Source organism: Papio anubis, chromosome 11 (genome assembly GCF_008728515.1).
Source record: "Papio anubis isolate 15944 chromosome 11, Panubis1.0, whole genome shotgun sequence".
Taxonomy (NCBI): domain Eukaryota; kingdom Metazoa; phylum Chordata; class Mammalia; order Primates; family Cercopithecidae; genus Papio; species Papio anubis.
In genome coordinates, this window is record NC_044986.1 from 15,185,936 (window position 1) to 15,210,605 (window position 24,670).

Consider the following 24,670-nt stretch of genomic DNA (forward strand, 5'->3'; position numbering starts at 1 on the left):
ACTTCATTTATAAACCCTATTTTTGTTTTGCACTGCATTTTATGAAATAATGATGATAGTAAATGATTGTCTAAATTTACTTAGCAAAATTTAAAACTGGAAATTCTAAGACCCCTCCCCATTTTTTCTTATAATTCTACCAATTTCTGAAATCCAAAATCCATATTAAAGCATATTAACTGTGCTTTAAAAATTCTAATAATTTTTCTTTCACTTAGTCATCTATCCAGGGCCTATTATTTGCAAAGCACAGTCCTCAGCAGTATGGGATTCTGCCTTCTAATAATAGAAGGTAAGACAGGTGCAGAAATATGAAGCAAAGTAGAAAGTGAAAAGTGCTGTGTGAAGTTTGGAAAATGAGCTGGAAATTTATTCAGATACCTGCAAACATTGGCAAAGCTGGAAATGGTGAGGACCAAGATGTCAAGTGGCATAGAAGTCACTGGCTAGACCTTTCTGTAGAAAAGAAGCCTCATATCAAAACTGACAAGAATGAAGGCTGGGAAAAGGCAATGATTATTAAGTTTGAAATAAACACATTATACTCAATCAACTGTAAAGGGACACAGCTAAGAACCAGAATACATGTCTCAGAGGAGTCTGCAGCGCATGGAGGAAATAAAGTCATTTATCGAGGAAATAAAGTCATTTATCTTTGAGCAGTTTAGCAATCAAACTTCTTACCATGCTGAATCTGAAAAACGACTGAGTCTGACCAAATAATTATTTGATATTACATTTTTTAAAGTTGAATCCTTAGTCAATACCCTAAAAAAAAAAAAAAAAAGCAGTACCTCAATGTATGGATTACATAAAATGGTGAGCAAAAGGAAAAAGTGAAGACAGAAAAAGAAGGACAATGTGAAATAAAAGACAATCACAGAAGTGACCACTGCAAATAGGGGGAAGGCAGAGAAGGGATGGTGATGGAAGACTCAGAAATTCCTCCTGAACAGAAGGTTTTGTTTTCTCACTTTTAAAGTCACTTAGATCTTCATTTATGAAACATATAAGTGACTGTGCATTTGAAAGCTCTAGAGTAGACGCTATATTTGTTTCAGTGTCTGCATAGGTAAAATTCCAATAACCAGACTCATAATTAATTATGCTAGGTGTTTTATGCAATATAGTTCCAGGAGTTTTAAAGCTTGATCTAATAGTTTTCCCCAGTTTCTAATGATTTGCTCTATTACATTAATAATAGAACAGCAAAATATTGAAACTACATTTTAAGAGCTAGAAAAACAAGAGCATTTTCTGTATCATATAATATTATATGTATTACTCCACAGCACATTTTTCTAACATGATTATTTACAGTGCCAAAGAACTAATAATTCAATCTCTAGTCCTCACTATTTTTGTTCCTAATGATGTCTATTTCAAATGTGGGTTTTATATTAGGTATCTATTGCTGTGTAACAAACTACTGCAGACTTAGCAGCTAAAACAACACACATTTACTACTTTAAAGCATCTGTGGTTCAGGGGTCTGTACATAGCTTATCTGGATCCTTTGTTAAGAGTTTCACAAAGCTACAATCAAGGTATTGGCTAAGCTGCATTCTTATCTGGAGATCCGACTGAGGAAAAATCTGCTTCCAAGCTCCTTTAGATTGTTGGCAAAATTCATCCCCTTGTGGTTGCAGGACTGAGGCCCTCAGGTTGTAGAGGCCACCCACTGTTCCCTACCACATGGACTTCTCCATGGGCAGCTCATAACAGGCCAGCTTATTTCTTCATGAGCAGCATGAGAGTGAGTGCTAGTGAGTTGGAGCCTTATATAATGTGATGTAATCATGGGAGTGATATCCCATCACCACTGCTGTGTCCTAATGGTTAGAAACAAGTCATAGGTCCTGCCCACACTCAAAGGGAGGGCGTTATACAAGGGAGTGGACACCAAAAAGCAGAGTTCATTGGGGGTCACTTTAAGGTCTGCATGCCACAGGCGCTAAAGTAAACTTTTCATATTTGGGGTACCTTTTCACATGCCAAAAATAGATATAATTTCCTCTAAATACATGAAGATAAAACTTAGAGATAATTTTGGGCAAGCACAGTGGCTTATGCCTATAATTTGAGCACTTTGGGAAGCTGAAGTGTGAGGATCACTTGAGGCCAGGAGTTTGAGACCAGCCTGGGCAACAGAGTGAGACCTCATCTCTACTAAAAATACAAAAATTAGCCAGCATGGTGGTGTGTGTTTGTAGTCCTAGCTACTCTGAAGGCTGAGGTGGGAGGATTGCTTAAGCCCAGGAGTTCAAAGTTAAAGTGAGTTGTGATGGCACCACTGCACTCCAGCCCAGGTGACAGAGTGAGACCCTATCTCTTAAAAAAGACAAAATTTAAGAGATGAAAGTGATAATATGAAATAGCATTCTAAAGGGAAGGACACATTTAAAATAAAGAGAAAAAAATTAAAAGGTACTTTTTGTCAACTCAGAATAAAATAAATTTCAAGCTTATGTTTAAAAATTATTTAAATAATAATTAATGTGGAACTGAATAAATAAGTAAAATGAAAACTAATTAAATAATTTGTGAACTGAACAAACAGTTAGTTAGCTGCTTTCTTGAAATTTTAAGTGCTAGCAATATTGTTACATGCTAAAACAGGATTCAGAAATAAAGTTCAAAAAAAAGCAACAGACTGGAAGAAAATATTGACATATATTTAACAGAGACTTAATATTCAAAATACATAAAAAGCATCAACAAGTCAATAAAGAAAAAACAATCCCAAAGAAAAATGTACAAAAAAATGGAATAGGCAATTCAGGAAAAAACATAATTATTAAATAAATAAAGAAACACAAAATTGACCATATAATTAAGTAAATAAATATTAGAACAATAATGAAATATAAATGTCCACTCACACAGTTGGAAATATAGAACAAAAATGTTTATAATATCAGGAGCTTTCAAGGATGTGAGAAAATAGGTATGCCTATATGTTTAATGAAAAGATAAATAAGCTTTTTGGAAGGCAATTTAGTCAAACCTATAAGACTTTAAAAAGACTATTTGACTCAGCAGTCCCATTTCTGGGAAGCTATCCCAGAGAAACACTGTCACTTTTTAAAAAGTAATATACAAGAATACTCATTGTAGCACTTTTATAACAGTGAAACGCTGAAAATAAATGTAGTATAATAGAAAACTGAAATATGATATAACCATGCTATGAAATTCTATGTAGCCAGTTAAAAAAAAAAAAAAAAAGGTGACGTGTTTAAAAAGAGCTCATGGCATATTGAGTGAAAAACAGGTTGAAGCATAACAGATAAATTATGATCTTAGTTATGTAAACAATATATGTACAGGTATGTAGACATATGCGTGAAATCAATAGAAAAGACTGAATGCACATCCAACTCTTGACCATCATTTCTTTGGCAAGACATAGGAGGGAGTCAGAGAGACTCATGCTGTGTGTGTGTGACTTGATTTGTTTGGCTCATGTGTGCTGAAAATGCACAATGAGAGCAGAAATAAATGAAGTAGTATTACCTTTGTCTTTGCCATTCTAAATGGAAAAAGCAGTTGAATAATAAAAATATTAACAAATATTTTTTAAAAATCAACCACCTAAATTACTTCGTGCCCTTCCTTTCAACTAACTAACTGAGCTAATTTTCTGGCTTATGATAAATGTAAAAAAAGATTCAAAATTAACAAGAAACTTCTATCTCTATCTGTCTATCTATCTATCTATTTATCTATCTATCTATCTATCATCAATCTAACAATTCTCTAACCCTGCTATTTATATGCCTTATCTGTTCTTGATAGTTTATATGAGTTCATTCCAGTCCTAAAATGTTTACCTTTTCCCTCTCAGAAGGTTTATTTTCCAAAATTCATGACATAACAAGAAATAGAAGACCTGCATCAATATAGCTGAGGATTTTAGCATCATCTGGGAAACCTTTCTAGCCTATGTTCAGCTTCCCCATATAAAAGTTGCCAGTAGCTCTATTTTCTTAGCAAAATGATAACAAGCTGTAAAGGGTTTACCACACAATTCTGATTTATTTTGTCACAGTGAAGGACTTTTTAATGCTATCTTGTGTCACTTTTTGCTGATATGAGCATTACCATAGTCAGAGCATTTTATTATAATACAAGTTTTATGGAAAGCAGCAAGTACCTTTTTTTTTTTAAAAAAAAAAAAAAAGGGTTAATCATACTTCTTTTACATCAAAAAAGCAAACAAATGAGCTTAAAAATTAAACCAAAAATTAAAAGCAGATGGTATGGGGTCATTGCATTGGATTGGGTAAATGTATATATAAATTATACTTCGACCTGAAGGGTCTCCTTGCCCATTTTTATTTTATGATTACCTCAAGTCAATGTGGTGCTGTGTAAAAGCTTACCTATGCTGTAGTCATTCCATAAACTCCATGAAATAAAACACATCTTTCTGGCTCAATGAAGTTCAGAAAGCTTGGGTCTTCACTCCTATAAATGTATCATATTGCATTTACTGGCTAATAAAGTCTCCAAGAACAAGACTGCCCTGCTTTTCACAACTTGATCCTTTACAAATTTACAAATGTAATGCTTTAACCTACTTGAACTCAACTCTGGCTTACTGAGGAAGATGGAACCAAGGGAGAGTGTCTGTTCCCAGTTAGCAGGGCTCCAGCAGCCAGACCAGGAGGGGCAGCCTCATGCCTGAGGGGTGTGACTGGCCTCTGCTAGAGGTTTGTGTAGCCTGAGTTAATGAGGTTAATGAACCAAGGTCAAAACAAGAAGACAAAAGAAGAAAGTGGGCACTGAGAAGGCACAAAACAGGGACCTGGTACCAGAAGGCTAGGTCAAGAGGTAAGGGCGAGATCTGTTATCAGGCTGGAAGCCAACTCCCTGAAAACCAAACAGAGATAAGAGCTGAAGGACAGGTAACATTCTTTAGACACTAGGTGTTCGTTCTTTCTTAGGCGTCAAATGGTTAGAGGAAATTTCCCTGCAGAGCTTCTGTATTTAAACATTCTTAGCCATCCCACCTGAGGAGGTTGTGACAGTCAAGTGGCCTAGAAGGTTCTGCAATAACAAGTTCTTGCTCATTCAAAGCCCACTCAGAGAAATTCATTTTAGTTTATTTCCTTAAAGGATATAGTTTAGACATAGAAGCTCCAAAGGTGGTATAAATATGTAAGGAAAAACTATAACAACATTGTAGGCAGTAACTTGAATGTGACCTTGAATAAAAGAAGTTATTTTAATCAAACAATAAAATGTTTTGTCTACACAACTCAGAGCATTCTGAACTAGGAAAAACAAAATAAGTTTGTGTAGGAAGTAGAGGGTGGGTGGAGAAAAGAAAGACTAAAGAAAAGAGAAGGCTTAAGAGGTAGTGGGAAGGAGGGGTGAAGAGTCCCATCTGAGCAGCAGGAGGGTGAAGTGCACACTTCACTCACCAGGTAGAATCTATTCCCATGGAGGCTCAAAGGTTTGAAAATTATCCTTATGCAAAGCTGAATATTTTCTGAATTTCCTGGATGTTTGACAATGAGTCTATTAACTTAGTCAAATGGATAAAGTTATTTGCTAAATAATTCGAAGAATTGCTTTCGTTTCAGTGACAACCACAAAAACACCAAGTATACATGATCTAGGCAATTTCAAATCAAGGCATTTGTGCCTAAAGTAATTGCCTCATTTTCCATTCCAAATCTGCTAGTTGATCTTCACTGGAAGCATACAACAGATGGTTTTTCGAGTCTGAAATGTGTATACCCCTTTTGTATCGATGTTTTTACCAGGGACGACACACCGGCTACTAGTGGTTAAAGCTACCTCTACCTGCTTCTCTCCCTTCCCAAAGAAAACACAGATCATGATCACTACCCCAATGGTGACAGTAGAGTCTGTCACTGTTTCCTGAATCATCTAAACCACTGAAAGCACCAGTGACCACTGGCCACCTGTGCTCAGTTGTGCAATCTTAAAACAATTTAGAATCTTATTGAAAGTGAATCATTTTCATCAAAATGGTGGATGAATGTGGGACCCTCAGGAAATAACATTGTGTAAGGTCCCCATTTGCTAACAGTTTTATCCAACTGAAAAATCAAGTTACATGACCCTTTGTGGTGGCCCTAAAGAATAAGAGAAGGGCAGTCTGAAGGTGGCCTGTGGAAGTCAGGAAGGTTATAGAGAACATTCTTGGGAAAACAAATGCCCTTCACCTTTCTCCACTTCTATTCCACACCCTGTGATATAAGAGATGATTTTTTTAAAAATAAAAATATATATGAGGACAACCTCCACTATTTCTTGAGTTGCTGTCTTTGTTTTTACAGGTCAGGGGATTGAAAAAACCATCTTTAACACATAGAACTGAAATGCCAGTTGTTCTGTTTCTATAGTCTTATCTTTATTTCTGATGCAGTTGAGACACCACTATATATATATATACACACACACATATATATATATACACACACACATATACATACATATAAATATGAAAATAAGAGAAACACTTTGCAGTGAAAAATGTGTTTGCAGTAGTAATATGCTTGCCTGAACATTTTGGGAAATATTTGCTTATTTTTCACAACAAATATTTGGCAGAGCAACTGTGCCTTAAATAGTAGCTAAAATTCTGTACATTGTTACTGGAGGACTGGCAAACATTCAGTCCAATTAAATGGAGTATTGGGCCTCTACTCTGTGCTTAGCATCTCTAAGTGCTGGGAGATACAAAAGAGGTGTAAGAAGCACTTCCAGCTTTTCTCAATATTTTTGAAAAGAAGAGACAAAGAACTATGCAAGAGAGTATGTAATTAAGTACCAACATGCTTCATGTGAAGGGCATGTTTTTGTTTTAAGCCCTTAATGAAAAAATAAATTGTATCAAAACTCTATTAAGAAAAAAGGTTAAGCTTTCCTGGGAGTAGTGGACGTGGGGGGAGATGAGAAGGGAAGACTTTAAAGTTAGATCGTACCAACACAGGTAATCAGTGGGGCAGCAAATATCTCTGCCAGATTTTCCTTACACAGAGCTGAGTTTGAATTCTGACTCCTCCAATTATTCATTTTGTGATCTTGGACAAATTTTTAGCTTATTTGAGCTTCCAATTCCAAATAAAGGCAATAATGTAATTTATTTATCTCAAAGTCTCAGTGAAGTGGGGGTATAAACGTAAAAGACCTTTATTTTTGTCCAATCACCACTTTTAGCATTGAATGGGGCAAATCTGCTGTTCTCATTTGAGAGCTAAAACTCTTATAATTTCTTGTCCCTACGTTAGAACAGTACTGAAAACAGGAATAATTCTCTCTCCCTGTGTTCAACAATACTGAGACCAAGCAAAATAACATGGCTGCTTGATCCAGAAAACAGCTGTTCTGAAAGAGAGAACTATAAACCAGTTCTCGAAGGTAAGCTGTCAACTAAACAGTTCACAGATTAAGACTAGCACCTTCCTCAAAGGACTGACTTCAAGCTCCTAGCCTTGCTTTAAACTGATTAAAGCTATTATGTCACACTGCGCAAGCTCATCCCGTTACTCCCGCCCCTGCCTTGCAATACCTTAAAACAGCCAACCGAGGTCCCAGCACCTTTTCCTGATTCCCCCACTTTGAAGTACCACTAAGACTCCGCAGATCTAATAAACTTCTCTTCGCTTGATCTACAGATTTTCCTGTTTTATCTTTACGAGAGTTTATGGTAGACACATCCCTTAACAATACCTTCAACAGGTTTCATAATATTCTAAGCACACTGGAATTAAAACACATACATATCTGTTCAGGCTTACAAAGTTCAATTTATATCCTCTCGAAAGCACTCGCCCAACCTTACCTCACCGTCCATGTGTGGCTCAAGGGACTTGGAATGGGGAGGTAGCTTGGTCCTCTCTTTAAATGGGAGTGAGATAGGAGGTGGAGGGCATATTTGGTTTGAGATGACCCTACTTCCTTTGAAGACCCAACACTTCCAGGGAAAAAGGATCTTCTTGGGTAACTGGTCACTTATTTGTCAGCAGTGTGGAGGGGTGCTTTTTCATTTTGCTGCTCTAGCTGGTTCCATATATTCTTATCTCCACCAGTATGGTGGCCCCTGTGTAGATGGTGGGTTGGCTTTTGCTGGTCATAGTGAGCATCATGCTGGCCCCTCCATCACTGATGTCTCACTCTTTTTTTTTTTTTTTTTTTTGAGATGGAGTCTTGCTCTGTTTCCCAGGCTGAAGTGCAGTGGCATGATCTTGGCTAACTGCAACCTCCCCCTCCTGGGATTAAGCGATTCTTCTGCCTCAGCCTCCTAAGCAGCTGGGATTACAGGCACCCACCACCACGCCCAGCATATATATATATACACACACACACACACACACATATATGTGTGTGTGTGTATATATATGTATGTATGTATATACACACATATATATATAAATTTAGTAGAGATGGGGTTTCATCATGTTGGCCAGGCTGATCTCAAACTCCTGACCTCAAGTGATCCGCCCACCTCAGCCTCCCAAAGTGCAAAGTGCTGGGATTATAGATGTGGGCCACCATGCCCAACCTGATGTCTCACTCCTAAGGGATCACCCTCTCCATCAGTTCTTGCCTCCAAAACCTTTTCTTGGTGCAATGTTGCCCCACTCTGCCCTCTCTTACAAACTCTGTGCTCCTTTCTATGGAGCCACAGGAACTACTGAGAAAATGAGATTAATAACAGAACACTGCAGTGAGAATTAAACACACTACTAACATATGTGGCACACAGGCAATAACTAGTAATTTTCTTTCTTCCCTATTACATGCAATGCACTGTATTAGTGATGGTACCTTTGTGGTTAGGAATGAAAATATGAGTATTTTTTTAAGTATATAAGAAAAGGTTCACAAACATTTATACTTTAAAACCAAAATCTAACCTACTGTGATTTCATTAAACTACAAATGTAGATTTACTAACAAGTCTGTTAAAATTCTAGTCAAGACCAATAAGGAACAAAACATTGATGCCACAGTGACACTTCATTTTGACTGTTTTTGTTGTTGTTGCTTCTACTTTTTGTTGTTGCTGTTGTTGTTTCTTCTTAATAATGAAATAATTTTTAATTCAGCATCTGAAAAGTAGATGCTTCATTATTGATGAAACTAGGCTCCATTCAAGGTGTGAAATTAATATGTGCCAACACAAAAGTGGGACATTTCTCTTAACATTTTCCATGACATGTCTTAAAGACTATTGCCATTTAGAGAGATTCAAAAGAGCAGAGTGAGAAATATTTATAACATATGAGTGTAATAAAAAAAATTTAATCATGAACTACCAATACACCAAACTGGTAGGACAGAGTTTACATTAGATCACAGGAATGAATATCAAAAATACAGGCAATATTTTTGAAAAAACAACCAGCAGTGAAAAATTTATTTATAATATAAACCAGACACTCCAAAATAATTTGTGGTTTACTTAATTCTTACCGTTCATCCTATATTCTTTTGAATAAGCTGAAGGAAGGCACCCGAGTAACTACCTCAGCTGTTTTTGATTTTGATTCTGAATTTTCCATGAGATGAAAACTCTAGTCTATATAACAAAAAAAGATGGCATATCATTTTTTTTAAGTTAGATTTTTTCCCTTGGTGTAGATACATATTAAAAATAAATGTATTACAATAAATTACTATATTTCCAAATTTTCTCATTATTTTTGGGCAAACAATAATTGCATACAAATTCTGAATAAAGGAATATCACATTGCATCTTATGTGTTCTGCAATATGCACTCATAGAAAATCATTATAGTAACAAAACCAGCTGCATGTAATAGAAAGCAAATGATTTACAATGTTACTGTGAGAAACTACTTTATTTCATATTATCATAAAAAGAACAGAGCTGAATATTTGCATGACAAACAGAAAAATCCAGAAATTCCAAATGCAACTCAGTTTTTAAAAAAATTTAAATTGGTATTAATACTGGAAGGTGATGTGAAAAGCCTTCCACTCTAGAGAATATTAGCAATTATAATTTGCAAAGTCATTATTAGTCCAACAATTGAAAGAAAAAATCTACAAACGTTAATATAGAAAAAAATGGAGTGATATATGCTTCTATCATACAACATCTATGTTATAAGAGCTTATACTTAGTGATTTTGAATACTATATTTCATTTAAACTGAGAAGTAGAATGCATTTTTGTTCTTAAGTGAAGCTTGACCCTGAAATTTGAACCACACCAAAAGCTTTCAATGATTGTGTTTTAATATGTTTTATATGCCAGTCATCGCATCTGCCTACGACAGCTCCATCCATGTGAACTGGCGCCGCCCACATCCCTAAGTAAAGGGAAATCTATGCAGACCTCAGAGCCCTAGCTCTCTCCCTTCACCCAACCACAGATACAGTCACAGAGCCAGAGCTGCTATGATATGTCCTGCATCAAGAAAAGCTGATGCTTCCTTTCAATCATGGAAGTTAAGGCTAAAAGCTGTAAGCCAGTGTCACAAGAAATCCTGGCAAGAAGAGGGAGCATTAACAGGAGGAAGCAGAACAGGAATAGGCAGTAACTACTACTGGGAGGGAGAGACAAAATACAGAGTACTAGGTGACAGTGAGGAGATGGAGACATAGGGAGAAGCAGCCAGGCACGTCAGGAGTGGATTACCTGTACAAGTCGTGAATTCCTGCTGCCAAGACCCCTCAAACTCCAGGACACCTAGCCCAGGACTGACTCCTAGGCTTAAATATCCATGAAATTCCATACCTCAATTTTGGTCCACATATATCAATATAACAAAACCATTCTAAATAAATTAACTGGTATGAGTCTCAGGTTTCTGCAGCCAAAGAATATATAAATTATATACATATGTATAAAATTCAGCATATTAACTATATATGCCTATAACATAATTAGTATATATTGTTTGTGATTGTTATATATTTGAATTATATTTATAATAGTACACAACGTATACTATAATGTATTTGTTTCTAATAAGTTTATAATACTAAACATAGAAATTACATATAGTATGTATGTTAATATTACATATTATGTGTATAAAATTATAGGTTATTATATATATCACAAAACCAGAGAAAAGTTCCAAGACTCAAATATTTATGCCTGAAGTCCCAGCTTCAAATCCCCTGTTAAAGTTATTAAATTAAAAGTACTCTTTAGCGATCATGCTTTTTGGAGAAGCAGCTCATTCAAGTTTTCTAATAAATATTATAGTGGAAGCACTGAATGAATAGAAAATATATTTTAAATATAATTTTAAAAATACATTAAATAAGCATAGTAAGCCAGCTTTGGGGTTAAGTCTTTATTACTTATCACCAAGTATCATAATGACACTGATCTACAATACACCAAATATTACAATAGAACAGGCCATCAATCCAAACCTTGGAGTTATCCTAAGATGTCCTGCTTTATAAATGTAAACACTGATTTTACCTAATCCATAAAAAAAAAAAAGCGACAAATCGTGTGAGGTGCTGCTAACTGGCCAAATAAGATATGGACTGTGACAATGTGTAGCCATAGAGGGGTGAAGACAAAAATCTGATTGATGTATATTTGAGAGAAAAAGAGCAGAAAGAGAAAGTAAATATGAACAAGTCTTTCAATAAGTTTTGCTCTAAAAAGAAACAGAAAGGTAGCTGGAGAAGGTGCAGGGGTGTATGTGCAAGTTAAGTTTTTTTTTCTTTTTTTAATATGAGAAATACTAGATAATATTTGTAGGTTGATGAAATTGATCCAGTAGAGAAGAAAACAACTGAGAGGATGCAGGAGGGAGAAAGGATAATGGCAGATGCAAAATCCTTGAGAAGACAAGAAGAGATGAAGTCCAATACCTGAGTCCTCAATGGGAACACAGATGGGTAATCTACTGTAACAGGCGAGGAGAGGTAGGGCAAGTATTGGGGCACCTTCATGAACTATATTTTTATTAGTTCATCTCAAATTTGCATTAATTTTACAAGCTGCTACACCACAATATCAATTTCTACTGCAGTGAGAATCAACCAAGATCTTGCATCTTTTCCCTGTATGTTGTTGGTAGGTCACCCAACCAAAATGCTCTTAATTTCTAAGACCAAGTTCACTAAGGACATCACTTCAGGTTTATGTTAATGCATCTGGAACATTTAGTCCTAATGTACCACCACAAGCTAATAGTGTAGGGGACCCAAGACCATCTCATCACATTACAGAAGGCTCCTCAAACTCTTGGGCTCTGGCCATGACCTCACTTTGCTTACAATGTATGTAGCAGGTACAGTATTTCAGGCCATATACTCAGATGACAGGCAAGAACTGTAACTCTATTTCCCTATTACTCAACACAATCTCTATTTTGATTCCCCTAGTTCTACTCTTGTCAAAATGTAGCCAGAAAATGTCATATCTACATAAATTCAGGTTTTTTAACTCAGGTAAAATTTCCATCTCCCTATCCTTCTCCCTGAGACCAAAACTAAGTTCTGAAGGCTGGACTGAAATTGAGGCCCCAGGGAGAAGCCCAGGAGGGTCTATGGCTGTCAGCATTGACTCCTGTTAGCAAGTCATATGAAGTAATAGGTGTAGGTCCCATCATGGCCTGTCCCTGGTTCTTTATCCATGTACTCTGCATTTTCCCAATCCCGACCTGAAGGATCCTAGTCTATCAGCCGTCTCTCAGTTATTTTCTCACCTTGCAGGGGGAAGTGAAATTTTTGGAGGTTCTCAGGTACCTCTGTGATGGCAGGAGGCTCAGGGAGTTGCCTGTATCAAGACCATCTTGGCCTTGAGTCCCCCTGCTCTGCTATTCTACTGCTACTGTTGCTGCTCCAAGTCAATGTGGTGCATGGGATTAGGGAGCTCTAGGACTTTGCTCACTTTCAAGGTCCCTCTTAAGAAACAAGATGCAAGTGACATTTATTTTTAGATGCCAAAATTTATCTGGATGGTCTATCATCAATTTGCCCAGCTCCCATGCTCAACAAGTGGGGTGGCGAGTGGAAAGGTCTTAGAGACATTCCACCTGTCCAACTATCTTGATCTTCTTTACAAGCTCCCTATCCTTCACTTCGTCCAGTGAAATCCTTGTGGAGTGTCTTTCATTAACTGCATTCTTCCCCAATTTTTTCTTTACTGCACACATTTTGGCTTTTGTTATATCTTCCCCTGTTGTCTACTTTGAAATGGAAAAGCTGAGAAGTGACTCTGTTGTATGCCTTGGCCTCGCTTCTCTGGAGCTAAAAGTTAGTCTAGCTCTCCTAGCTACTGCCTGAAACTAGAAGGAAGGTCATAAGGAGGCCAGCAATTACTAGGAATAAGAAAAACTTAAGTTATTATCAAGATATTATCAATCTTACAACCACATGAGCTTGTTAAGGCATGTTTTTCCAAGAAGGCACTAGGTTTGCCATTGCACAATACATTTAAACTTAAGTCTGTTTTATTAATACAGTACATTGTCCTGTAATAATCAATTTGACCATCACATATATTTATCTGCACATATTTGTCTTCTTAACTATCAAACTCTTATTTATCCTTCACATGTTCCTTCGCTTATAAAGTTGAGTTGGATTTAACATAATTTGAATGACAGTAAATTGGAATTCTCTTGCTTTTAAATGTTCCGCTGTTATTTTAAGCAACCTTTGATGTTAGAAGAAAAAAGTGTGCATGCTAATAGGTATACATTTAATAGATACAAGACTAAAACTGTAATAAAATTTCATATTTGTAAAATTATTTAGTTTATAAAACGATTTTACATGCATTATTGTGTTCTATTCTCCAGCAAGTGTCTACTGTAGGTTGAGTTAGTGGGTCAGTCTTGATCTCACTGAATGAAAACTCAACATTTTTCTACAAGGAACAGACTATTACCATTTTGACCTTTGGTTATGAAGGCAGAAGAGTTCAGTGATATCCTAGGTCACTCTTTGTCCATGCATAAAGTTCATTAATACATTGCAATTTCTCTGCAGTTTATGGATGCCAAACACCACAGTATATGCTGCTGCTCATCGAGTATGTCATGCGGCACAAAAGAGATCAATTATCTTTTGCTTGTCTCTGTGCTTTCACTGAAGCAGTGTTAGGACCTGACATCATGTTAAGGATGCTCTGATAATGCTTAAAGCCAATTGAAGTATAAGAGCTGTCCAAAGGATATGAAGGATCTGTTTTTCAAGTGTCCTGATGTGAGCAATGCCTAAAGAGAGTTCTCCCACAACCTCACATTCTTTGTAACAGGATAGGAAAAAAAGTGGTAATGTGTGTATTGGCTGTAGCTTTATCTCTTTCAAATTAAATGAGATTGAGATGTTAATGAATGTATTAACATCTGTAAGTTAAGGCAAGTCATCAGCAAATGTCAGCTATTATTATTATTAAAATTGAGATAACAAAGTTAACATTAGAGTAGCAAATGAAAGTTAGAAAATATTGGTTAGCATCAAGGTGATGATATTGGGAGATAGGGCCCCTGGCAGAACCCTCTTGATTGGGATTAGCACTCTTATAAAAGAGACCCCAGAGAGCTGGCTCATTCCTTCTACCCTTGAGGACACAGTGCAAAGACTGTCATCTAGGAGGACGTGGGCCCTCACTAGACAACCATTCTGCTGGTACTTTGGTCTTTGACTTCCCATCTTCAGACTTGTGAGAAATACATTTCTGTTGCAACGAAGGGAGGGAGGGAGGGAGGGAGGGAGGGAAGGGGAGGGGAAAGGGGAAAAAGGGGAGGGGAAAGGAGGAGAGGGAGAGGAAAGGGAAGCAGAGGATGGATACACTAGTTAGCAGAATATTTGTTACAAGATTCACAGGATGTTATACTTTTGTTTTTAAATTTATCATAATTCCCTCTGAAGTGAAAATCTACAATATTAAAATACTACCTGGTATATGATCTACTACATATATATATTTTTTTTTTTTTTTTGAGGCGGAGTCTCCCTCTGTCGCCCAGGCTGGAGTGCAGTGGCCGGATCTCAGCTCACTGCAAGCTCCGCCTCCCAAGTTTATGCCATTCTCCTGCCTCAGCCTCCCGAGTAGCTGGGACTACAGGCGCCCGCCACCTCGCCCGGCTAGATTTTTGTATTTTTTAGTAGAGACGGGGTTTCACTGTGTTAGCCAGGATGGTCTTGATCTCCTGACCTTGTGATCCGCCCATCTCGGCCTCCCAAAGTGCTGGGATTACAGGCTTGAGCCACCGCGCCCGGCCTACTACATATATTTCTAATTTTGCTACTTATAGATATATAATGTAAGGAGTTATTTTTCTTCAACTCAAGGATCTGATTCATTTTTATGAAGTTGTTAAAAGGATGCCTAGAAAGTCATTATTAAATTTTAAAAGGTTTGAAATACTATTAAGGGCTTATTTTATGTTACTTTTGTTTAGAAAGAGTGTCCAATAACATTGAGTTTGACTTGAAACAAAAATAACTCAGGGTCTCCATTTGCTGGTTCTCACTTGCTGGGTTAGAGGGGCATCTGCCACAGCTCAGGATCCTTAATTATTTGGTGAGGAAGAGTCCAGACCAGTTGCTGTGTAGCCTTTGCCTTCAGATAGAGGAAAGTACTTGCAGAAGAAGGGACACATCATCAAGCCAACAGCAACAAGCATCTTCTGAGCACTTCCTATGTGTCAGGCCCTCTCTGCACTCGTACCTGATTCCCCTATTTAATCTTCCCAACAACCCACTTTGCAGATGAGGAAACCTAAATTTGGAAGGTTTACATAATTTGCCCAAGGTCACATTGTTATTAGTGCCCAGGGGACAAAAATCTATCACAGGGTGAATACTCAATAGTGTTCAGTGTCTCTACCCAAGGAACTTTGCAGCAAATCTTGTTTTAGAAAGCGTTACAAGCCCTTGATTCCTGAGGTGCCTAATTCAGAAGACTTCACTTTTACAAAGCTAGCTCGCTCCATTTTTTTCCCCAATGTCCAAGTGTAGACAGAAAGGAAAACAAAGACCATCGAAATTATAAAGGTGATCTGGACAAAACCTACCTTAGAAATTCATGCCACACACTTCATACTTGGAATAGGGTTCTTTGAAAAACTTCCTTAATTTTCCGGTGTTAAAAGAACACAGTTATAGGCACAAATTGCACAATCCATATACCTTCTCATTTTGCATAAACTTGATTAAAAATAAAACCACAGTAAAATGCAGTTTCTCACTGATTTGAATCTATTGGGAAGCCACTCTGGATAACCCAAGATCCAAGTTTGGAGAGTGAAGAAATGTAAAATTCACTGTTTTCTGAAAGAAGACTTTAAGTTGCTCAAGGTCATATACAACATTAGTTTATTAAGCCAGATGATTTCTGTCCACTATACTACATAATTCCTGAAAGGAAGTATTTCCTTTAGGTATACATTGCTAAGCAACATCTTATGCTCAGTTTTGGCTACGCAGATCATCCATGATCATTCCAATAACCAGAAAATGATTACAATACATACTGGCAACAGTTCTTCCCTATATTACAACCTATAGGTGCTCTGAAGGTGACCTAACCCAGAACGTGTAAAAGATAAGCACACAGTTCTAAGCCCAAAGTGCTTTTATTATCCAGATGAACTAAAATATTGTTCAGGTCAGTTGAAAGTTGCTTTAGGAGAAATGTTTGAAATCTGGCCCTGGAACAAGAAGAGTTGGATCTATCCCTCAAAATGTCATTTTTTTCCCCCAGGCTTTATATCAAACACATAAAATATAACAAATAAAACAAAACACAACAAAAGCCCTTTCCTTTGTTTAACATAGATCAAATAAGTAGAAAGGCAGCGAACGCTAGATCTCACATGGGGGAAAAAAGCACCACCACCACATGTTTTTGTCAGCCACCCACCAGTTTAATGCTCTCTAAATGAACATATTTCCAGAAATATTATCCCAGAAATTTTATGGATTCCAGGCTGTACCAGAAACATTATAATTTGAATCCCCCATTCTTTGTTTAAAAAATAATGCCCGTCTTGGATTTTAAATGAACATAAAAAAATCAGCAGATGTTTACAAAGTACAAAGATGATAAGTTTATGGAACTCTGCTAATCATTGCTTTCAGGAATAATCAAAATTCTCTAGCCCTTATTAACCTGCACCTAAATCCATAGAAGCAGCAACGTTCTGGAAGATTTCAGAAAGACTCATGATGATGAGACAACTGAAATTTGAAGACAAATACCAAAGTAGTCACAAAATCTTCTTCCAATAGCAATAATCTCTGCTTCTCAGTAAATATAACAAAAGGAATTTGAGAATTCTGGATTTGGAAGGGGTCTCTGAGGCACAGACAGAATATGGCTTGCCAGCTCTATAACTCCTTAGTTTGTAGAACCAGGATTAGAATTCAAGTCTAATACTCAGGCCCACGGGTGTTCCATACTGTCATTCACAAACTCCCAATAATTTCATTGTCAACTGTAAAAAAATAAAATAAAATAAATCCCTGCATATGTGCATAGGAGACATATATAGATGTTTATGCAGCATTGTTTATGATAATTGAAAAAGTGGAAATAAATGTCCTTTGGAAGGAGAAAAGATCAAATGGGGCTTCTTCATCTCACCCAATACCACATACCAGTTAAAGTAAATCAATTTGTGTTCTATGCATTAATATGCATTTTGTTGCAGAAATAAAAATTATACAACAGAATACTATGATACTATGAAAAGGAAATTGAAAGATGTTCCCCCACGAAACCTTCTTATATGCAAATGTGTATTTTGCTCCATAAATTCTTACCAATCTCAGCATGTTTTCACAGTTCAAAAAAGCTCCAAATAATCAGATGGAAGTTATGTTTATTACTACAATTAAAAAGTTCAAGGCTTCTCAAAACCACTCGCATCTACATGCAATTTCTTCCAAACCTTGAGCTGTTGGTGTCAATTGCCTCATGCAGGACCTATTAATAAAACTTATATTTACTTGCTTTCTGTGATTATGAACTACCTTTACTTGGGAGACAGAGCTCTCAGGACATCTTGAAAAATAATTTTTTTCTCCTGAATTAGATAATTCTTTATTAATATGTTACATAAAAAGGAAATCTGCTTTAGTATATTGACCAAATTCAGTTAGATAATACAATTTGCTTCTTTGCGTTGTGGCTATGCTATGTAGAATCTTTAAATGTTAGAGGATCCTTTAGTGGCTGCTATAAAAGTCTCATTTTACAAGATGGCCCAAAGAAGAAAAATGACTTCCCTAAAGAAATGTATCTAGTAATAGGCAGACCTGGGATTAAGACCCAGGCTTCAGACTAGAGCTCTTTACAATACATACCACATTACTTCTTGGGCATCACAAACTGCATCTACACACTGCTCAGTCCCAGAAGAGAAACTGATCAGTTCAGCAATGAAAAAAAAAAAATTACCAAAAATCCCCAAATGCTAGTTCATTGCCGTAATAATTTCAAGTCAATTTGCCAAATACTCTTTCATTTTTCAAACGGTTACGCGGAGATTGATCTATCTTTATCTATCTATCTATCTATCTATCTATCTATCTATCTATCTATCTCCCTCCAATATAACTCTGGGGCTTTGTCATATGTACATGTATATGAATTTTATATACACTTCAGTTGTGTATATATTTGAGGTGTGTGCGTGTGTGTGTGTCTGAAGTCTGAGGACCGTAATGATACCTTGGGAAAGTTTCTTGTTGTCCTTATGTTTCTGAATCTCCATCTGGAAAATAATTAATATCCATTACATAATATATATGGGAGCATTAACATGCTTGACCCAGTGGGCTATTTAAACATGAGAGCATTATAATTGTTCTGCAACAGATTTGCAAGACGTGATTTTAGACATGTCTTTGTCCAAAGGGAAAATCTCCCCCAATGTTTACAATAAGTCTTCTTATGGGACTGAAAGGAGCAACATGTAGTAAATATTTTCATCTCTGAAATCCTCTACTCCTGGGGAATAAATATTGACCATTTTAACTTTCTGGTCAAAGCATTCTTATTCATTGCTGTAGGCACTGTAACAGTTTAAAATTAGAATGTTCAGCATTTTCCTTCTAAAATACATTATTTTCCCAAGACTCTGATTTTGGAACTGTACCAAACATTTCCGGATATATCATTAGTCATAGGACAATTTTTTAAAAAGTGACTGTCTTCAATTCTGGTATGTTGTCCTTACACATGCAATCCTTTCCTTTTTAAATTGTTGTCCATGTATATCTTAGAATTAGTAAAAATTTTTAAAACTGTAAAGCAATAAACATTTTGGGAGAAGCACTTTGATCCTAGATCTTAGGTAATTGCCATTATTTTTCACTATAAGCCAACCATATCTTTGACTCAACTGTCATGTTTTTATTCTCTTAATATAATCAAAAAAGGAAAACATTCTATAGGAAGTCATTTCCTTTTTATAATGCAATCCCAGATTCTATTTAGCTTATTTGGTTTGTTTGTTTATTTGCTTTCCCCAGGGGCAAAAATATGTTATTTTATTATTCTGGCTTAAAAAATATTAAGTCATAACTTCTGATTTCACCAGTAAAACTAAACAATTTTGGCTCTAGCCAGGTGTTGGGAAAACTCAAAAGAAATTTAGGTGCTACAGAAAGAGAGGTTAGTAGTTCCAATTGTTCAGCTCTTGCCTTTAGAGTATTCTCTGAATTGTGCTGGAGTATTGTTATTGCGTTGCTGTGAACTACTGCTGCCAACTTCTACCCTAGAGATGGCTATATTTCAGAGATGAGTGAAATGATACTTGTAAACAAGTTTATAATCATTAATAAAGCTTACCAAACAATTTAAGCTCCTCAGAAATACACATCCACTATTATAATTCATTTTCTATTGTTTATTTAATTACAACCTTTAATAGAGACATGAAGACTTTTAAAAATGTATTGTATAAGAACTCTAAACTTAATTAAATTTGATTTCATGATGCTTATTTGGTTTTTGTAAGTTTCAGGCGTCAAATTATTTCTCCCTAGAGATCCTGGTGAAATTCCACCATTGACTGTTCCAATGTACTGCTTAAAAATCTGTAAGAATATTTTTCTTTAAAGTTGACAACTGTGCACTCTGGGATCCAGATGCTATATTCGCAGTATGATGATTTTGTTCTGTTTTCCACACATGGCCTTTTCATACACTGTCTCCCAGGGATGAAAAATTCTGCTTTGAATGAGAAGTTTTAAACCTTGCTTGAAAATAATAAACACGATACTTTACATGTTTATGGCCATTTAAGTTAAAAAACGTGCATTTACATGTATCATATTTTTTCACTCTCAAAATTAGTCTTGTAAAGGGAAAAAAGGCATTAAGTAATTCAATAAATTGTCTGCTGCATGCTAGCCACTATGAAGGGACTGCATGATAGACAAGGCAGTCCCAAAACTTAGAATATCCTTGGGAAGGTAAGACACGACAGAATTAAAGGCAATAGGGCTAGTACCTAAGTGTCTCTTCCCATTGAGAAATAGAGGGGCAAAAGGAGATTTATGCGCCGCATTGTGCTAGGAAAGGCACATGTATTATCTCCTAAAACTCGAAACCCATGTTTGGGGCGTGGTCTCCACACGATCTGCACAGTCTACCACAGTGTGAGTCCCCACTGGGGTCCTTTTGACGTCAAGCCCATAGAGTCGTGATGGAGTATTAGACATGATGTAGAACTGGCTTTTTTACTAGTGAAAACACTGAGACTCCGGGAGGTGAAATGACTCGGCCAAGGTCACACACACTGATAGCGGCAGAGGCGCGGCCGGAACCAGGTCTTCTGATGCCAGCCCAGTGCCTCCCTACATCTCTACTCCGTGTTAGTTTTGGAAACTATTTGCTTCCCTATCGCCCTTCGTCTGGGTGGCAGATATCATTTTCAGTCAATTTACGGGCTTTTCGAAAAGAGAAGGGCGGATACGAGGTTGGAGAAAAGTTTGCTTTCAGTCAGTGAAGAGGCCTAATTCGTTCCAACACCATTTATGGACCTGCTCGTGCCAGGCACTGGGAATCCAGGACATAGCGAAAACAGATTCCCTGCCCTCAAAGACGCCCTAGTTAGGGGCGTCTCCGGATCTTTGATGACCTCCTCTCATGAGCGGTCCCCAGCCCTCCCCAGGGCTCACCTGCCAGCCTCTGCCACGTCCCCAGGACCCGCCACTGGGCCAGGCCCAAGCAGCATCAAGTCCCGGGCCTAGAGTCCCCGCCATCGCGCCCGCGTCGCGTGCCTCCAGTCGCCACGGCAACCAGGGAGGCGCTGACCCCTGACCTCGAGGCCCCGCCCCTTCACGTTCCCGAGACCAACATGGAGAAGGCCAACCCGGAAGTGCCGCCGCAGCGGCCCGTCCGGGGTTAGGAGCCGCAGGCCCAGCCAGGCCGAACCCAGCGCCCGCCGCCCTGCAGCCCGCGGCCCGCGGCCCGCCCTGCGTCCCGTCGGCGCCGGGACGGCCGCGTCCCCCGCCCGCCTCCACTCCACCCCCGGCTACCCGCCCCCGCCCGAGAGGAGGAGCTGAGGCGAGGGGGAGGAGGAGGAGGGAGAGGTTTGCGAGAGGGAGCGAGGCCGCGTTAGCCGCCGGCGGTTCGTACTACCGGGGTCGGGAGGAGGAGCCGGGCCGGGCCCGTGGACGAACGCCGGGCGGGCGGGAGGCGCGGAGGCAGCGGAGGCTGCGCGGCCGCAAGGAGGCAGGCGGAGGCCAGGGGTGCAGAATTGGGGAGGGGGGCTCCCTCCACCCGCACAGCCCTCCGCCCAGGTCCCGGTGGCCAGGCCTCACGTGCCCGCAGGCCTGGGGAAGGTGGAGACTGGAGCGGGGGTCCGCGCAGAGGCCTGCACGGCGCGGCCAGGTGATGGTGGGCCTGTGTGTTTCTCCAGAAGAAAGGGGTCCCCCGGAGCGGCTGTGCCCCTGGGCTGCCCCTGCGAAGCGTTTTGACATCAGCCATAGGGAAGTCGGGGAGCCCTGAGCCTGCCTGTCTCCGTTAAGTGCCCTTAGGATGCAGTGATTAAGGAATTAGGCTCTCCCTCCGGGAGGGGCACTGCCTGTGCTTGTGAACTCGGATGCAGAGAAACAGGACAGGATGATGCTGTCCGAGCAAGCCCAAAAGTGGTTTCCAACCCACGTGCAGGTCACAGTGCTCCAAGCCAAAGATCTGAAGCCAAAAGGCAAAAGTGGCACCAATGACACATACACTATAATTCAGCTGGGCAAGGAAAAGTACTCCACCTCTGTAGCTGAGAAAACCCTTGAGCCAGTTTGGAAGGAGGAGGCCTCTTTCGAGCTACCTGGATTGCTAATGCAGGGAAATCCAGAGAAATACATTCTTTTCCTTATAGTTATGCACAGGTCCCTGGTGGGTCTGGATAAATTTTTAGGGCAGGTGGCAATCAATCTCAATGACATCTTTGAGGACAAACAAAGAAGGAAAACAGAGTAAGTTATGTAATTTATTTTGAATTTGGGGGAGTTTATGTCTTATTTATGGTTTTTCTGTTCTTGGAAATTATCCGTATACTTCGGGCGTTGGTTTTTGGATTGAAATATGATCCAGTTTTAAGCACCGTATTTGCATGAATCTGAAGTAAAAGTAGTACTCGTGATGAAATATTTTTTAAATGGAATCATTAATGATCCCTTATTCTTTCTGTTTGAGGTAAACATCTGTCAAATAATTGAATATTTTGCGGTGGATTTTAAGTAAGTTAACATTGTTTCAGTATAAGAGGACTGGATCACAGTGTTGACCAACTAGAACTTCATATAAATTGTTATGGATTTTAAATGTTACAATTATCAATGAAATGGAAGATCAGAAATTAAATCTGGCAATGTAATGTTGATGTGTCACACTTTGTAGCTGTTGAAAGATAAATTACCAGATTTAGAACTCAGTATTTCATTTCAACGTTATAAACACAGCTTTCATTTTAGCTCATTTTTCGAGGTCAGTACGCCTTGATGGGAGTCTATACCTGTTAGAAAAAAAAAAAAAAGTTTTAAAAGTGTGTACAAACATCCTCAACTTCGAATGCACTAACATTTTCCTTTGAATTTGCAATTACATCAGAGTTATTGTATTACTTCAGAATTGGTTTTCCAAAGCTATTGTGTTTAGACCATACTAAATGCTGTAGAATTGGAGGGAATGATAAATTTTTGTGATGAAATGATTTGATGACATCTTCAGTGGCCTTTTCAGTATGACTGTTGAGCTTGAGTTAGATATATTTTAATTTAAAAAATCATAATATAAATTAACACTAGGATATTGTGTCTTAAATTGAAAAAAAAATGCTTTTAGAGGTGGGTATACTCACCCCTTCCATCAACTTAAAAGGACATTATATTAATGAAATTAGTGGGAGAAAAATACTGGTTGAACTTCTAAGAGTACTTTCCATTTCCAAAATAGTGTGGGTGTTTCGTTCAGTTATAACTGAATTTATTTACTGTTTAAAAAACTTTTTTATAATGATATTTTTATTGAAGTTTATGTTAATTCTTTACATTTTAAAACAACTATCTCTTGTTCTATACATTTCTGCTCTCAGCCTTCTCTTGATTGGAGTTTGTTTCATTTCAAATCAGGTCTTTACCTAAGATTTAATATATGTAGAGTAAAAGTGTAGACAGATCAGAAATACTAGGAAGGCAGGAGGAAAAATGGTACTATTTAATTGAGATGAAAATATTTGAGAAGGAGGGAAAAAGGTTTTTTTTTTTAAAGTGTAAAGTTTAATATATATCAATGATTTGAATAATAAAATTATTTGATACCTAAAGAGTGGCATTCAGTTTCCTCCGAGGGATTCTTTATCAAATTGAAAGTGAAAAATGGATAATTACCAAATAATCTGTTTCAAATTGCCAATTTTGGGTGACAGTAAATATTTAACATGTTTTGAATGTAAACTATTAAGTATATTGCACCTTCAAATTCCTCACTTCATTTATGGTACTTTAATATTCATGGATCATGTATTTCAGGCCTTCTCCGAAACATAAATTTTCCTAGTGAAAGTAGGCCCAAATGTGAACCCAAGGAGTCTGAGGATGAAATAACCTTTTACAGTTTCTTCTTGTTTTACTCCTAGTCCTGGGCAACATCACAGTTACAATACATTTGCTGTGAGCAATACTCTTATATTGTGGTCTCTCCTTACAGAAATTCTGTACTGGCTATTGTATAAAATTGATTAGAACTTAGGGGAAAAATACTTTTAAATGTTATCAACAGGGTTTGTGATGTTTTTGCATTCAAAGTGATTTTCATATGTTATTAAACCCCTAACATTTTATTTGTGGATAAATGGGGACCATGTATTTGATGAGGTATCTTTATTGGTAATATTTCTAGTTTTTTAATATATTTAATAACTTCCTTTTCTAGCACAGCTGTACCTGTGGCCCAGTAAGAGACAGACTTGAGCCACTGGTATATTGCAAGAAAGATATTTAATATTCTGCACATTGCTAAACCTTGTCAGCATATTCCCAAGTGCTTTTTAGAAAACTGTTTTCAGTGATGAGGACTACCAACTGACTTAGAAGTCCTATGAAACTGCTGGATGTGACACTTTTTACATTTTGATACTGAAGATGTATGTTTACAGTTTGTCTTCCAGTTGCGTCATGATAGGTAAAGAAGTATGACAACTAAAATTATTACTTTACTTA

At 37.7% G+C, this 24,670-nt stretch overlaps 2 protein-coding genes and 1 pseudogene across 11 annotated transcripts in view; 1 reads left to right on the forward strand and 2 right to left on the reverse strand.

Moving 5' to 3' along the window:
• LOC103887763 overlaps window positions 1–21,210 on the reverse strand; it is a 160,336-nt gene extending 139,126 nt beyond the window's left edge. For 2 of the 6 annotated variants that reach the window (XR_004176881.1, XM_031652038.1), the window contains exons 1-2: window positions 4,386–8,179; window positions 382–456 (exon numbers count right to left, since the gene is read on the reverse strand). The gene's annotated coding sequence lies outside the window, so the exon portion shown is untranslated. The other 4 variants (XR_004176880.1, XM_021943733.1, XM_031652037.1 and 1 more) reach the window with 4 other exon arrangements.
• LOC110740465 lies at window positions 15,150–21,183 on the reverse strand (annotated as a pseudogene).
• Window positions 21,211–21,294: 84 nt separating the features above from the next.
• RAB11FIP2 (RAB11 family interacting protein 2) overlaps window positions 21,295–24,670 on the forward strand; it is a 41,661-nt gene continuing 38,285 nt past the window's right edge. For 3 of the 5 annotated variants that reach the window (XM_021943732.1, XM_009215456.3, XM_009215458.3), the window contains exon 1: window positions 21,545–22,426. In XM_021943732.1, coding sequence (XP_021799424.1) covers window positions 22,074–22,426 — 353 coding nt within the window. In that variant the 5' untranslated portion in view covers window positions 21,545–22,073. Of the gene's footprint in view, window positions 22,427–24,670 lie in introns of all 5 variants that reach the window. The other 2 variants (XM_003904310.4, XM_017944366.2) reach the window with 2 other exon arrangements.